Source organism: Tenebrio molitor, chromosome 2 (assembly GCF_963966145.1).
Source record: "Tenebrio molitor chromosome 2, icTenMoli1.1, whole genome shotgun sequence".
Taxonomy (NCBI): Eukaryota; Metazoa; Arthropoda; class Insecta; order Coleoptera; family Tenebrionidae; genus Tenebrio; species Tenebrio molitor.
In genome coordinates, this window is record NC_091047.1 from 1,955,116 (window position 1) to 1,968,473 (window position 13,358).

A 13,358-nucleotide genomic window follows, 5' to 3' on the forward strand; every position below is an offset into this window, starting at 1 on the left:
CTGCTGTTGGTGATGCAGTGGTAGGTGGTGTCGTTTTTACGAACCAAAGCAAAGAAATCACTTTGACAATCGGAACCGACCACCGAAATAAATACGATGACAAAAAGGTAAATCATTTTGGAACACTGAAGCGAAAGACTCACTTGTCATGCAACTGCATAATTATCAACTGACGTTTTGAGAAAACTAAAACGTTTTAAATTCGACCACAAGTGATAACAGTCCCTGACGTGCAACGGTGCAATTTCCTCATGTTCGATTATTTTTATTATAAAATATAATTACATGCAGAACCACAGTTTCGTCAATATTCGACAAAGTCAAAAATCGCGGTGTCGCGCGGACGTATTTTCTTGGTTTCCTCCACGTCACCACACTCATTTCACACGTTGACCGGTTCGTTCGCGTCCTGCTTCTTGTTCTCGATCTTCTCCGAGCCGCTGTGCCAGCCCGAGTCCATGGTCCCGTCGCTGTGACACGCCTGCCCTTGAATCTCCTCGTCGTCGGCGCTGTTGGGCTCGCCGTAGAGCAGCCCCGCCGGGTTGCCCCCCAGGTTCTGTATCAAGGCGGAGATGTTCGAGCCGATGTTCCTCCGGCTCGGTGACTGCGCGTTCAGGTTTAAACTCTTTGGTGGCACGTTCTTTGGACTGGTAGCGTTGTAGTTGAAGTTGGTCTTGTTCTGGTTGTAGTAGTTGGGGCCGAAGTTGTTCAGGCCGGAGATGGTGTTCGTCAAGTTGCTCGAGTTCTGGCGGACTTGGTCCTGCACCACCTCGTACTGGGCGTCGGGCGCCAGGAAGTGCTCGGTGAAGGTGCGGTGGTGGTCGGGGTTCTTCTCGGGGAAGTAGTTGCAGCAGTCGACGGGGGTGAAGCCGTCGTCGGTGGTCTCGGTCAGGGGGGTCTGCACGCTGCTGCACAGGCTGTTCTGGGATATGTCTTTGGGGAGGAGCTGCATGCAGGTCTCGGCGGTGAACTCGGTCAGCTCGTCGGAGGTGGGCAAGGGGAAGGGCATGCGGCTCCGGGTGGACATTTGCCGGTTGCCCATCCGGTGGGCCAGGTAGTCTTCGTCTTCGGTAACCGTGGACGAGGAGATGTTCTCCTGGAAGTTCTGCAAGAGTTGGCTGCTGGACTCTTTGCATTCCGGCTTCTGCAGCGACATCAGTCTGGACTTCTGCGACTCCAGGGCCTCGTCGTAGAGCGACGAGTCTTGCCCGTCGTTCCTCACCGATATGTTGCAGCAGCTGCTGACGTCGGCGAAGTACACTTCAGACTCGGACGTCTCGGGCTTCTGCGGACTGTTCTCCTGCTTCTGGAAGGCGGCGTTCTCCACCCCTTGCAGCCTCGGCAAGAAGCGGCACTGTTGCATCTCCCCCTTTTGCTTGGTCTTGTCGGGTACGCTGGGCTCGTGGTAGTGCTCATCTTCGTTCTTCGTCTCTTCCTTCCCCTGTCCGAAGACGCTCTGCACGTTGGTCCTGCTGTTGGTTTGCTGGTTGGTCGACTTCACCGACGCCATGTCAGTCTTCTTCTTCATCTTCCTGACCGGAAGCGTGTGCGACACCCTGTCCACGCAACTCGAGCTGTCCGTGCTCTCGCCGTTGTCGTTCACCTGTTGCACTTCCGCTTCCGTCGTGTTCTCGTAGTTATCCTTGTTGCAATGCGGCCGCGTCCTCCTCGAGCTCCTGAACTGGTTCTCTTCGCTCATCTGGCAGTGGGACTCGTGGCCGTGCATGTGGTGGTGGATGTGGTGGTACCGCGCCGGGGACTGCATAGGGCGGCGCGCCGGCGAGTTGGGGTTGGAGTACGGCGGAGGCGGCCCCCACACGTACACGCCCCCGATTGGGGGCCGGTTGTCCAGGACGCTGTACGAGCCGGTGGAGCCCGTGTTGGGGTCGCCTTGCAGGGCGGCGTCGCCCCCGGAGCGGGTGCCGAAACCGTACTGACTGTCGGCGCTGCTGGTCCCGACCTGGTACGTCAAGGAGTTGTCGCGCTGGGTGTCGTTTTGGCCGCTGTTGTTACGACTCCACGGGAGGCGGCGCCAGCTCCAGCCGCTGTGGGCGCGCTCCCGATTGGTGGTGTCCCCAGAAGGACCATCTTCGCCTGGGTTGGGCGAGTAGAAGTTGCCGACGCGTCCAGGAGTCCAAAACCTGCAAGAACTCGGTTGCAAATGTCACACTACAAATCGCCAAACGGATACCTGTCGGTGGGGTGGTGACTGTCCCACGGGTACACCTGGGGCCCCATGGGCAACGGAGGGTACCGACACTCCTCGCAACAGCTGCAATAGGTCGTGGGAGTGATGGGGGGGCCTCTCATGGACCCGTGAGTGCTGGTGGGGCCGCTGGTGTGCTGCTGGTAGAAGCTCCGACACCTCAGCTCCAATTGCTCCCAGTACATTTTCTTCTTCTCGTGGCTGCAACCAACGCTCGATTATTTTTTTGCTCGCAACTGGCCAACAACTTACCTCAACAGTTGGTACACCAGCATGCAGGAAAATATGCACACCAAGATTCCGCTAACTGACAACCCGAACATCGCCCTCAGACACGAGTAGAGGGCGCCATGTATCACTTCACAATCCGGCGTCGAATTGAACACAAACTTGATCTCGTCGTCGGCGTGGACGTGGGATTCTAATAAGACCGAGTAACAAATGCAGGTACGCGTTTTCTGGGTGTAGACGCACTCCCTCAGGGTCTGCAGACGGTTCATGTGGATGACGGTGGTGGTTATGGTGACCAGGACGCAAGTCAGGGCGCAGACCAAGCAACACAAGCCGCACACTTTGATCTGAAAGACACAGTTACAAACGGAGAAGAGTGAATGCGCGATGATTTTACCAAGTAGCTGTAGCGATTTTTCCTCCTGGCGAGACTCATAACACACAGACCAGTCAGAATCAACTGAAAGAAGAAGTGTGAGAAATTGGGAGCCCCAGAGATTGTGATTTACCATTGTAGCAGGCACGAAGGTCGGTATTGTCTCGAAGTAGCCCAAAGTGGAAGTGTAGGAGCGCAGCAGGAAGTACACGGCCAAGAAGAGGGTGCCCAAGATGGTCGCCAAACCTCCACACACGCAACACCAGAAGACATATTTTCTGATTCCGCTGTGACTCGGATTCGCTACAAGAGAATAAAATAATCGCTTAATGACAGCTGTCATTTGCACACTTGTGTGAATTAAGCTCCGACGTGACTTTGAGCGTGTAGTTAACAAAAACGGCGGCTGGGTCTTTTTTTATGCAAGCTGAGAGGCGATTTTGAAGGACACGACACATCGAGACGCAATTTTTTGCGTGGCTGGCGGAGGATGCGGTAAATGAGCGTTCATAATGCGATACAAATGACACGGTGTAATCAAGTGTGGGTCTCACCATGGGGTACCGGATGTGGAAACGGCTGTATCGTCGCTGGTATGTGGTACTGTACCACCTGCATGACCGGATAACCGTGCATTGTAATTACAGTTGTCCCCTCTGGCCGTTAATTTTTAGAAAAGGCGTTAACATAACGTGGGCGGTAAACGCGACCTCCGCGCTCTGCACTCTCAAGTTCTTGAAGGGTTGTTCTTGCTGTATCGTAAAATTCAACCCATTTCGCACTTACGAAACGCCACTCTCAACACGACTATTTCGATTCACCACGAATAAAATTCAAGCGAAAACAAGCCACCCTCGATGACAAGTCGTCGAGAATCGTCCGATAACGGCGCTGTCTTTGGCGCGTCGCCATAGCGACGCCGCGGCGTCGTTTCACTCTAATAGTCAATATCTCTCCCCTTAGAGGCGAAGACAGCTCGCCCCCAAGAATTCAACGCGAAAGAATCTCTCACAGATGAGTTCCCCTGAGATCTGTCAACGCCGTCAACTTACACGTCTGGCTAAATAAATCTGGAGCATGAAAAATAAAAATCGAGTCGCAGATTAATTCATACGACTTCAATTTGACACACTACAATTGGGTTAAGACTGTCACAATTAAATTCTTGGGTAATTTAATTATTATGAGCATCAAAAATGTGCAAGAACGAAACAAAAGACTTTATGGGGAGTGGAAACACACAGAGTTGACTAATCGTGAAAATTATTTGTGTTTTGACAGTTCTGTTCGTACGAGTCAATCTACGAGTTGACTTTTTTTGGGTTGATCACGTGACACAAAATAAACGTCACGTCAGAACTTGATTTATTTAAGCGGAGCACTCTATACGTACAGCTCCTGGCCCTGTGCCTCGAGTTGAGCGTGCCGTCGAGCCTGGGCCGGGGCGGCGGCCTCGGGGGCAGCGCGGGCGGCAAGTTGGACACCTCGATCCTGTCGTCGGCTTCCAGTTTGCGGGTCTGCCCCAAGGCGGCGTCCGCTTCGGCGACGGCATCGGCGTCCTCCTGCAGGTGGCAGCTGCACGTCGACGGGACGATCTTGGGGGTGTGGGCGGTCTTTGGCGAAGCGTGGACGTGGACGTGGACCGACTGGCTGATGGGGTGGATGTGGTTGGTGTTGGCGGGCACGTGGCTCAGGCCGATGATGTTGTGGTGATGGGTCGATTTCGACAAGCAGTGGGTGTGGTGGTCGGTCTTCGACGGGTCGATGGAGGTTTTGTCGCCGCAGGGACACGCGTGCCCATGGCCGAGGAGGTCGTGGTCGCTGCTCTCGCTCGACTGGTAGGGATGGTCGCCGGGCTTCTGCGGGTCGGGCGACGAAGACGACATGGTGGACGTGGGCCGGGTTCACATCTTCGCCAGGCTGCGAACAAAAATTCCTTTGATGCTGACACAAATGAACAAGTACATAATCCTAAAACCGTTCGTGTTTGACATTTCGTAAGTGAAGAATTTCAGTCCAGGGAAAGTAAAATGACCCTACAAGGTCGTCATAATCTGGTAAAAAAACATTTGAACAACTTTCATTCAGGAAGCAATAAACAAACTTTTTCTTTGATAAGGTTGCTTGCAACAAATTAAACATAATCTAGGTAGTAGAAATAATTATAAAAGCAAATAGATAACTACAATCACGTTCCAGACATTTCTTTTTCCCAAATTTAGTTCTCAATTACGACTAGTGACAGTGACAGTTGCTTGATAAAATCGGAACTTTGCGCATATAAAGACCGTTTTGTTTGCACATAAATCCGCCCTCAATTGTCACACAACACTTGTTTGACATTTCTAGACCGGCACTTGATCGCACAGCACAAAAATTCTTTCACTTGCGTCATTCGACTTGGATTTATCGGAATTTGATCATAAAATGGGTGAATAAGATCCGATGAAAGGGCGTGTTCTTCAAATGCCCGACTGAGGGACGTCCCGATACGAAAGCCTCCTTAGCTCAGTGGTAGAGCACTGGTCTCGTAAACCAGGGGTCGTGAGTTCAAACCTCACAGGAGGCAGTTGAATTTTTTTTCCTGGGTGCAACTTTTTCCAAGCAACTCGACTTGTTATGAAGTTAATTAAAACGATTTTAGTAATTTATGATAAGCCGCTGCGGGTTCATGAATTTTCATTGAGGAAACAGGACGTGTTTTTGATAAGATCGGTGGTTCATCGCTGCGTGAAAGTGTTTTTCTTGGGGACGAGGGGCGAGGGTCAACGGCACTGGATTTCCACGGCGGAAAATGGAAAATTGTAAATTTGCGTTGTCCTGCGCGCTCGTCGAAGTCTCCAATGTTTCCGCATTTTGGAGCACAATGCGAGGAATTTCTGGTGCGAAATCGCTCTCCCACGGTCTTGGCTGGCCGCTGGTAGCGCATTGTCCTCGGTGCCATAACCATTATGTTGTTTGTAAAGTCAGCGGTAGCTTTACGACCCTCCCACGTGCAGCGACCAAGCAAAACCGCGGACGAGGCATTTTCGCATCTCGGAGGCGCCTTTTCCCACGGAACGGAGGAATCCGGCGCGGAATGTCCTCCTCTGAGGTTATGAAATCGCCCCAACGTACCTTATATGGGTCTCCCGTGCCGCTACATGGTGTCGAGCTAACGGTGCTGTCGAAAGTGGCGATTTCCGACGCAAAGCCCACTCGTGCACTGACTTTTCGTCGCCGTCTCACCTCACCGACCGCATAACCGCCGTTTGCAAATGACGCCGCCGCCGCCTCGACAGGTGGCGGTTTGCAACGTTTCGAAAGCACGCGAGGTGTCAGCGAACTGGACCAGCGGACGGATGCTGTCTTTCTCGGTGCTGGCGCGGTTCGCCGCTATGGGAACGAGAGAAGAAGTGAGAGACCTTGACGGCACGCTGGAATGCCACCCCTCCACTCGGCTCTGAACCCTGATCCGGTTAAAGACGTGAACACTGAACAGTTGAACACACAGAAAACTTCTGACCAGTGCACCCGCAGGAGAAGCTACCACCGCCGCCTCTTGTCCAAGAGGTCGCAGGAAGTGAACGCGCAGTGGGACCGAGAGAAATCAAAAGTGCCCACAATCACAACACTCCAATCAAATTCTAATTTTGATTGCATTCGTTCCAACACTACAAGAAGAACATGCACGTGACTGGTAACGTGCGTTCAAAGAAATTGTGCCCGCGCTTTTGTTTCTGTTGACGTATAACGCACCTTGAACAGCTGTCAAATATTTTGTGATGCAGGAAAGAGTGGAAGTGGACCATCAATATGAATTTCAGAAACTTTTGAATGTTAAATAAATATTACAAAATGAATTTTATATAAAACTACAATTTGTCATTTATCGCAACAAGTAGTGAAAAGTGGTCTAATATGTGTAACTTTTTAACTCAGATTATTATGCCTAGTTTTCTTAGTCATTTTCCTATTTTCTATGCATTATTTTTTAACAAAAACCCGTATTTCAACTAAAACATCAAAAACAACGTTGAATTTGACTTTTTATCCTTATTTTTAACCCCTTTTTTCTAACTCAGATTTTCCTAAAAACATCAATTTTTTAGAAAAATGAGTCGATTTTCAAGTTTTAGTCGTTGAAGTTTGTTGAGTTTGAAAAACAGCCCATTGAGGTCTTTTCAGAAACATAAAAAATTGAGAAATTGACCTGTTTCAAGCCCATTTTATATATTAAAACATCAATTTTTATGGAAAATACCCTATTTTTTTATGGTCTTTTTTAAAAATGTGAGCCAGATTTTTATGCTAAAAATAAGGAAAACTACTCTGTTTTGTAAAGATTTCTTAAAAAATGTGAGCCAGACATAACAACTGAATCTGTGGTTTTTGTTAAAAAATAATGCATAGAAAATAGGAAAATGAACTACTGTGAAAGTATGTACAAAATGAGGTTATGTATCTGAAGCATTTGTCAATCAAAAAGATGTTTGGAAATTAAAATGATACGCACAAATTTATTTGAACAGTCGCTGCAAATTATGCGTTATGCAATGCATGCATTATTGTTTAGATAATTTATAAAAATTCCTCCGTGTCACCGTGTCTGATTTATTTATACATACCATTAGTAATAAATAATGATCAAGGTGAGCTCCGATAAGTTGTTAATTTTTAACCTTGATTATACGATTAAAAAACGAACCCACTTAAGCCCAGACAACATGACGACAGTCCGTGATTTTTCCCCACAGAAAACCAACAACTTGAGATTATCTTTGATAGTTGATATTTGTCTGTATCATTCAAAACCAAATAAAACAATTCTTTTTACAAAAGCGTCTTTTATTTTGTAATTGATTAGTTTTTAGTTATTTGTGCATTACTTAGTTGATTTCCACGTCGGAGTTCTCGGCGATCCAGTCCAAGTATTTGGTGACGCGCGTGAAGACGGCTGGCCAGCCTATTTCGCACCCGAAGGAGATGCCGAAAGAGGTGACTCCAATCTGAAAAGTACGGGTGACTACCGGTTGGACCACCAAGAACAAGACTCACCAATTCGCCAGTGGAGGCGACCAACGGACCACCGGAGTCTCCGCTGCACGTGGACTTGCCCCCGTCACCGGCTGTGCAAAGATGGGTGTCTTGGATGACTCCAAAGTAGTACAAATTGCATCCGCTGTTGGCGCCAACGGGCACCTGGACGGAGCGCAGGACGTCGCTGATGGTCTCGGCGCCGTCCGAAGCCAAACCCCACCCGCTGGCGGTGGCCACGTCGTCCAAGTAGTCGTCATTGGCGTTGGCGCGCGTCGGCAGCGCAACAGTCTGGATGTTTTCTGCAAATTGCGGAATCAGTACAAGCTCTACCGAAGCCGTGAAGTCCCACCGTTGAGCTCCACCGCTGGGGAAATTCTGAGAATGGCCAGGTCGTTCTGGAGGGTCAGCCTGTCCCAGTCGGGATGGACAACCACTTGGCTGCTGTTCACCCTAACTTGGGTGTCCTCGTTGTCGCGGATTCTGTGCGCTCCAAGTACGATCTCGATGTTGGTGGACCTTCACAGAGAGGGGGAGTCAGTTGTGCGAAGGGCACTCGGGGAGACTTACAGTTCACCGCAGTGGGCAGCTGTCAGGACCGTGGTCGGAGACAGAAGAGAAGCTCCACAGAAGGCGGTACCGTCGTCGGTGGGGATCATGAGACCCACCTGGTAGGGCAACGAGTGCGGTTCCACTTCGTCTCCTCCGGTGATCCTAGGGCTGATTTTGCTCTTCATCAACTGCCCGTTTCTGGGCAGCGTCGAAGGGTGGATATGCGCTGGTTTCCATTCTGCGGCCTACAAAACTTGTTTGGTACCGACAAAGAGAACGAAGAGTGGGATTACCTGGGCCAAAGCGATCGCGACGAGAGAGAACACGAGGAGCTTCATTTTCATGATTCTTGCACATAATTCGAGCCTCCGGGCTTATATAGCACTTTTGGAGTGGTTCTCAAGTACTTGGTCTTATCCATATCACTCTAGTGGTTCTAGAACTACTGACATAACGTCTGACTATGATTAATCAAGATCTAGTGTTGCCAAACAATAGAATAATTGCATTTTTGTCCCCTTTAACTATCCACCTTACTCTACAGATTTGATCGCCGATTGACGATTAGGAAAAGTCAGCAGAAAATTTGTCTGACTGGTTTTTATCTGCATCTACTCGAGTTATTTTTGAGCGCAAAGTGTTTTGATGACGACAAACTAATGAAATCTAACTATAATCTCATTTTGATCTACAACTAGTACTACCATAAAATTTGGAACAGATTGCAAAACCCATTTTCGATTCTGTCCTTAACCCGGATTTTCTTATCAGGTTTTTTGAAGTGAAAACTTCTTTAGGCGCCTCATACATTTTATTCCCGGGCAGTGAATTAGTTTCATGTGACACGGTAAAATCGTTCGCAGCACAACCTAAAATCGTTCGCAGCACGACACGGCAAGCTAAAATCAAGAGAGTTGAGTTTTTTAGTGGAGCGAGCGAAAAACAATCAACTGTGCGTCACCTGTCAATTTTAAATTTTCATTGTACGTTGTGTTGTGACCTGACTGACCTCAGTACAGAGTAGCAGGAGTAACTGCATATATATACAGCATATTTCACGAGTGATAATAAGCCTGACGTAATTTAAAATGCAACCCACACTATATTTCCGAAAAAAGCTGGCTACTGTCATTAAAATGTCCGGCTTTTTTTGAAAATGGATTGTGGCTGGAATTTATTATTCCGTAAGGCTCATTATCACTCGTGAAATACCCTGTATAGTTTTAAATAATATAAACGATAAAGACACGACAAATATTGTAGGTTTACAGATGAATGCAGGATTTAATACGTAATTCTCAATTATATGGCCGCAACAATTCATCTATTGGAAAAATTTGTGTAGCAAAATGTGAAGAGGAAAATGGACAAATTATCATAATACAGGGTATTGGTATTGCTATGAAAACTTGTGTTGTCTTCAATATCATCGTCAAGAAAATAAAACTTAAACATCCAAACCTAACCTCACAAATTTTGCCAGAGTGTACCTCTAAAAGCGGACGTATTTGCAGTTTCTATTGAAAAATACAGATTTTTGATGTTTATTTAAAAACAGCATTGGATTTAAATAATATTAATTATTTATGCCTTGCTCCTTATTCCTCCAAGTCATCCATATTACTTAAAATCAGTAACGAGCATCATAGAAGTTTTCACTTCTGTCGTGCGGTCTTAAGCACACAATCTTTTTTTTCTCTTGTTTCCAAAGAGGAAACTTTTCAAAGAAAAATAAATGTGGCTAAAATCGGTTTCTTGTATGACCGCAGAGAAACAATGCGGTCAAAACTTGACCCCCGAGGAACACAATAGATCTTAATTTTTTTAACTGTCTTAGATATCTACAGATAAGATAAATAAAGGTACCAGACGCGATCGATCGCCACATTTGAAGCGAATTTCGGATGAAATATTAATTTCGTTGACATTTTCATAATGGCGCTGCCACTCACTCACGTTTCCTGATAGTTCAACGGCTTCCCCTTTGGGTCAATAAGTCTGATGAGTTATTATCGTCGACTTCGGTTGAAACAATGCGACTGGTATTCATAATCGTGTGTTGCTGCAATTACATTGCTACTGCGAAGCACTATAAATTCCAAGCGAACCATTGTGGGTACGACTGTCTCCAGCGAACAAACAAAAACGCTTTGTGCTTTAGATGGGCTGGAAGACATGCGGAGAGAGAACGGAGGCGACCTTGTCACGGCAGCTTTCGACATCGTCAACGGTTTCCTCAGCGAAGAAATCTGCATCTGCTTCGACAACGCCACCAGTCTGAGTACTCGACTGTTGCGACCCCCGCCAACTCTCCTGTTTCAGGTATCAACTTCTTGCAATTGCTCTTGGGCAAGTTCGTCCAGAACAACGTCGCCATCATACTCTTCAACATCACCACCGGCGACGTCCAAGACAAGTACTTCGAGTACCTCGACTACCAAGTCAAGAACCACCTCGCGGCCTACACCGTCTTCTTCAGCACGCACAAGTTCTACGAGCACGTGTTGCTGGAGGTCCACGAGCGCGACTACATTCGCCGCAACATAGTCTACGTGTTCAGCTGGGGGAGGAAACCCTTCAGCAGGTACTTCGTCCGGAACGTCCTCTTCGTGATGAAGGTCTACGTCATCACCAATCCCCGGAACGACACGTTTCGGATTTTTTACAACCAAGCGGTACCATACAAGACGCACCATTTGGAGATGGTGAACTGGTGGCACCACGGAGTGGGTCTCTTCAACCACCCTACTCTCCCTTCGAAGTACAAGAACGTTTTCAAGGACTTTAAAGGGAAAGAGTTTCGGGTGCCAGTCATTCACGTGAGTACTACCGCTCGTGTGAGTTGTGTGAAACTGGTGTGTCGATTTAGAAGCCTCCGTGGCACTTCGTCAAGTACGTCAACGACACGATTGAAGTCACCGGAGGGCGCGACGATCGCATCTTGTCTCTTCTCTCCAAGAAGATCAATTTCAGGTACAAGTACTTCGACCCTCCGGAACGGATCCAGGGCTCGTCGGCTTCCGAAAACGGAACTTTCAAGGGAGTTTTGGGGTTGATATGGAAACGGGTAATAAAACCGCGCTGGAAGAGCTTTCCTCAAGTGTTTTTTGCAGGAAGCTGATTTTTTTATTGGAGATGTGGCTCTGAGTCACGAGCGGTCCAATTACGTAGAGTTTTCGTTTATCACGTTGGCTGACAGTGGAGCTTTCATCACGCACGCCCCAAGTAAGCTCAACGAGGCGCTGGCCTTGCTGAGACCTTTCCAGTGGCAGGTTTGGCCGGCCATCGGGGTGACCTTTGTGGTCGTCGGACCGGTGCTGTACGCCATCATCGCTCTGCCCAACGCTTGGAGGCCGCGCTTTCGCGTGAGGTCCCACGCGAGACTGCTGTTTGACTGCACCTGGTTCACCACAACAGTTCTTCTAAAACAAAGTAGACTCCATCGCGAATTTGAGAGCCATCTAATGACTTTTTTCAGCCGGGAAAGAACCAAGCTCAAGCCACAAGGCTCGATTCTTCATTATTATTCTTTCGATTTCCGCCACTTACGTCATCAATGACATGTATTCGGCGAATTTGACATCTCTTCTTGCCAAACCTGGAAGAGGTAAAGTGTTTGGGCGTTCTAGAATCGAAAACTAACGAGTCTCGCTTCAGAGAAAGCCATCAACAATCTGGACCAGCTGGAGAAAGCGATGGCGACGAGAGGCTACGACCTCTTCGTGGAGAGGCACAGTTCTTCCTACAGCCTCTTTGAGGTACTTGGTTCGAGCTGAATCGTCAAAATTTTTCGTGCTGGCAATTTTAGAACGGAACAGGGATCTACGGCCGACTCTGGCAGATGATGAATCGTCGCCAGTCCCATTTCCTTCTAGAGTCTGTAGAAGATGGAGTCAAGCTCGTCAAAAACAGCAGAAACAAAGCCATGATAGCCGGTCGCGAGACTCTCTTCTTCGACATTCAGCGATTTGGTAGAATTTTTGTCTATGATTGTTCCTTTTTATGACAGTTTGCAGGTGCCAGCAACTTTCATCTCAGCGAGAAGCTCAACACCGCCTACTCGGCGATAGCTCTTCAGTTGGGATGTCCCTACATAGAAGAGTTTAACAAAATGTAAACCCTCCTCTTGCGTTAGCTCTAAAAGCAGTACTGTTTTCAGCTTGATGGCAATCTTTGAGGCTGGAATCATTACCAAGATGACCGAAAATGAGTACGAAAACTTGGGAAGACAGAAAGAGGTCACTTCTGAAAGTGAGAATGATCTGATTGGGGGGAACAAGAAGGAAAACAGGAGAGCGGCGAAAGTGAGCGAGGATAACGAGAAGCTTCAGCCTATTAGTCTAAAAATGTTGCAAGGGACTTTCTATTTGTTGTGTATGGGTAATATATTTTCAGGGTTGATTCTGGTTGCTGAAATTCTGGTGTACAAACACAGGAAGAAATACATAAGGAAGAAACGAAAGAATAGATGTGTTTATTTGAAAAAAGTGAAAAATTGCATTGTTTCGAGAGTTACACATTGTGCTAATTCTATAAGGAGAGCCTACAGGAGGGCAATGAATGAGGCATTTATAGCGACGTTGGAGTATTTAGAGTAGAAGGTTATGTCACTCCGCCACTGTTTTAACAAGAATTGTCGGCAAATCTTGCAGCAATGTGTTGAAATGATTGTCTTTAAATGTCAGCGACAAGTGTAGTAAGGTCTTTGGTAGAATAAAATAAAACTCAGAAAATTTTGAAAAAAATATTTATTTCTGGATCGACAAAAAAAAAGTTACAACTCTTTTGTATTCAGCTATAATCTACATTACATTTGTCATGATGAATGATTAATAAATCGATAATAAATAACTTAATAAAATAGGTCGATTGACTTGACTCTGCTAGTGCCCTGTTCTATCCGACGCCACTGTAATTTAGGGTTTATCATCAGGTGCCATTGGTGCCAACACTGTCAATCTTACGCGTAAAACCTGC

General features: G+C 47.4%; 3 protein-coding genes and 1 non-coding gene across 6 annotated transcripts; 2 read left to right on the top strand and 2 right to left on the bottom strand.

Moving 5' to 3' along the window:
* Nucleotides 1–244: 244 nt before the first annotated feature.
* On the bottom strand, nt 245–6,504 carry LOC138123192 (uncharacterized). Of its 2 annotated transcripts, XM_069037773.1 has the most exons (7): nt 5,931–6,504; nt 4,207–4,733; nt 2,947–3,116; nt 2,835–2,897; nt 2,459–2,784; nt 2,192–2,407; nt 245–2,141 (listed from the first exon to the last, which is right to left on the bottom strand). In XM_069037773.1, the coding sequence occupies exons 2-7, from the start codon at nt 4,697–4,699 to the stop codon at nt 383–385; spliced, it is 3,027 nt and encodes a 1,008-aa protein (XP_068893874.1). In that variant the 5' UTR covers nt 4,700–4,733; nt 5,931–6,504; the 3' UTR covers nt 245–382. The 2 variants fall into 2 exon arrangements, with proteins under 2 accessions (XP_068893874.1, XP_068893875.1); XM_069037774.1 differs by lacking the exons at nt 4,207–4,733; nt 5,931–6,504 and adding an exon at nt 3,368–3,691.
* TRNAT-CGU (transfer RNA threonine (anticodon CGU)) lies at nt 5,311–5,382 on the top strand. The gene has a single exon. It is a non-coding gene; the product is annotated as a tRNA-Thr (tRNA).
* Nucleotides 6,505–7,619: 1,115 nt separating the features above from the next.
* On the bottom strand, nt 7,620–8,828 carry LOC138123202 (brachyurin-like). Its single transcript, XM_069037790.1, has 5 exons — nt 8,675–8,828; nt 8,400–8,626; nt 8,182–8,348; nt 7,851–8,131; nt 7,620–7,801 (listed from the first exon to the last, which is right to left on the bottom strand). Exons 1-5 carry the CDS (start codon nt 8,723–8,725, stop codon nt 7,682–7,684), a joined length of 846 nt encoding a protein of 281 aa, XP_068893891.1. The 5' UTR covers nt 8,726–8,828; the 3' UTR covers nt 7,620–7,681.
* Nucleotides 8,829–8,945: 117 nt separating this feature from the next.
* Nucleotides 8,946–13,347, top strand: LOC138123193 (ionotropic receptor 40a-like). 2 transcript variants are annotated; one of them, XM_069037776.1, is made up of 10 exons: nt 8,946–10,493; nt 10,543–10,656; nt 10,704–11,200; nt 11,251–11,448; nt 11,495–11,813; nt 11,860–11,988; nt 12,039–12,139; nt 12,190–12,352; nt 12,398–12,494; nt 12,541–13,347. In XM_069037776.1, exons 1-10 carry the CDS (start codon nt 10,415–10,417, stop codon nt 12,977–12,979), a joined length of 2,136 nt encoding a protein of 711 aa, XP_068893877.1. In that variant the 5' UTR covers nt 8,946–10,414; the 3' UTR covers nt 12,980–13,347. The 2 variants fall into 2 exon arrangements, with proteins under 2 accessions (XP_068893877.1, XP_068893876.1); XM_069037775.1 differs by having other exon boundaries at nt 8,946–11,200.
* Nucleotides 13,348–13,358: the final 11 nt, after the last annotated feature.

What these genes read in the sequence shown, in the direction of transcription:
- LOC138123192 (XM_069037773.1), bottom strand. Translation starts at nt 4,699, where the DNA reads ATGTCGTCTTCGTCGCCCGACCCGCAGAAGCCCGGCGACCATCCCTAC. An exon ending in GAGGCACAGGGCCAGGAGCT is followed by an intron (nt 3,117 to 4,206) that starts GTACGTATAGAG and finishes ATTCTCTTGTAG; the next exon opens with CGAATCCGAGTCACAGCGGA. An exon ending in AGTCACCACCCCACCGACAG is followed by an intron (nt 2,142 to 2,191) that starts GTATCCGTTTGG and finishes GAGTTCTTGCAG; the next exon opens with GTTTTGGACTCCTGGACGCG.
- LOC138123202 (XM_069037790.1), bottom strand. Translation starts at nt 8,725, where the DNA reads ATGAAAATGAAGCTCCTCGTGTTCTCTCTCGTCGCGATCGCTTTGGCC. An exon ending in GCTGCCCACTGCGGTGAACT is followed by an intron (nt 8,349 to 8,399) that starts GTAAGTCTCCCC and finishes CTCTCTGTGAAG; the next exon opens with GTCCACCAACATCGAGATCG. An exon ending in TCGCCTCCACTGGCGAATTG is followed by an intron (nt 7,802 to 7,850) that starts GTGAGTCTTGTT and finishes CGTACTTTTCAG; the next exon opens with ATTGGAGTCACCTCTTTCGG.
- LOC138123193 (XM_069037775.1), top strand. Translation starts at nt 10,415, where the DNA reads ATGCGACTGGTATTCATAATCGTGTGTTGCTGCAATTACATTGCTACT. An exon ending in TGGGGTTGATATGGAAACGG is followed by an intron (nt 11,449 to 11,494) that starts GTAATAAAACCG and finishes TGTTTTTTGCAG; the next exon opens with GAAGCTGATTTTTTTATTGG. An exon ending in AACAGTTCTTCTAAAACAAA is followed by an intron (nt 11,814 to 11,859) that starts GTAGACTCCATC and finishes GACTTTTTTCAG; the next exon opens with CCGGGAAAGAACCAAGCTCA.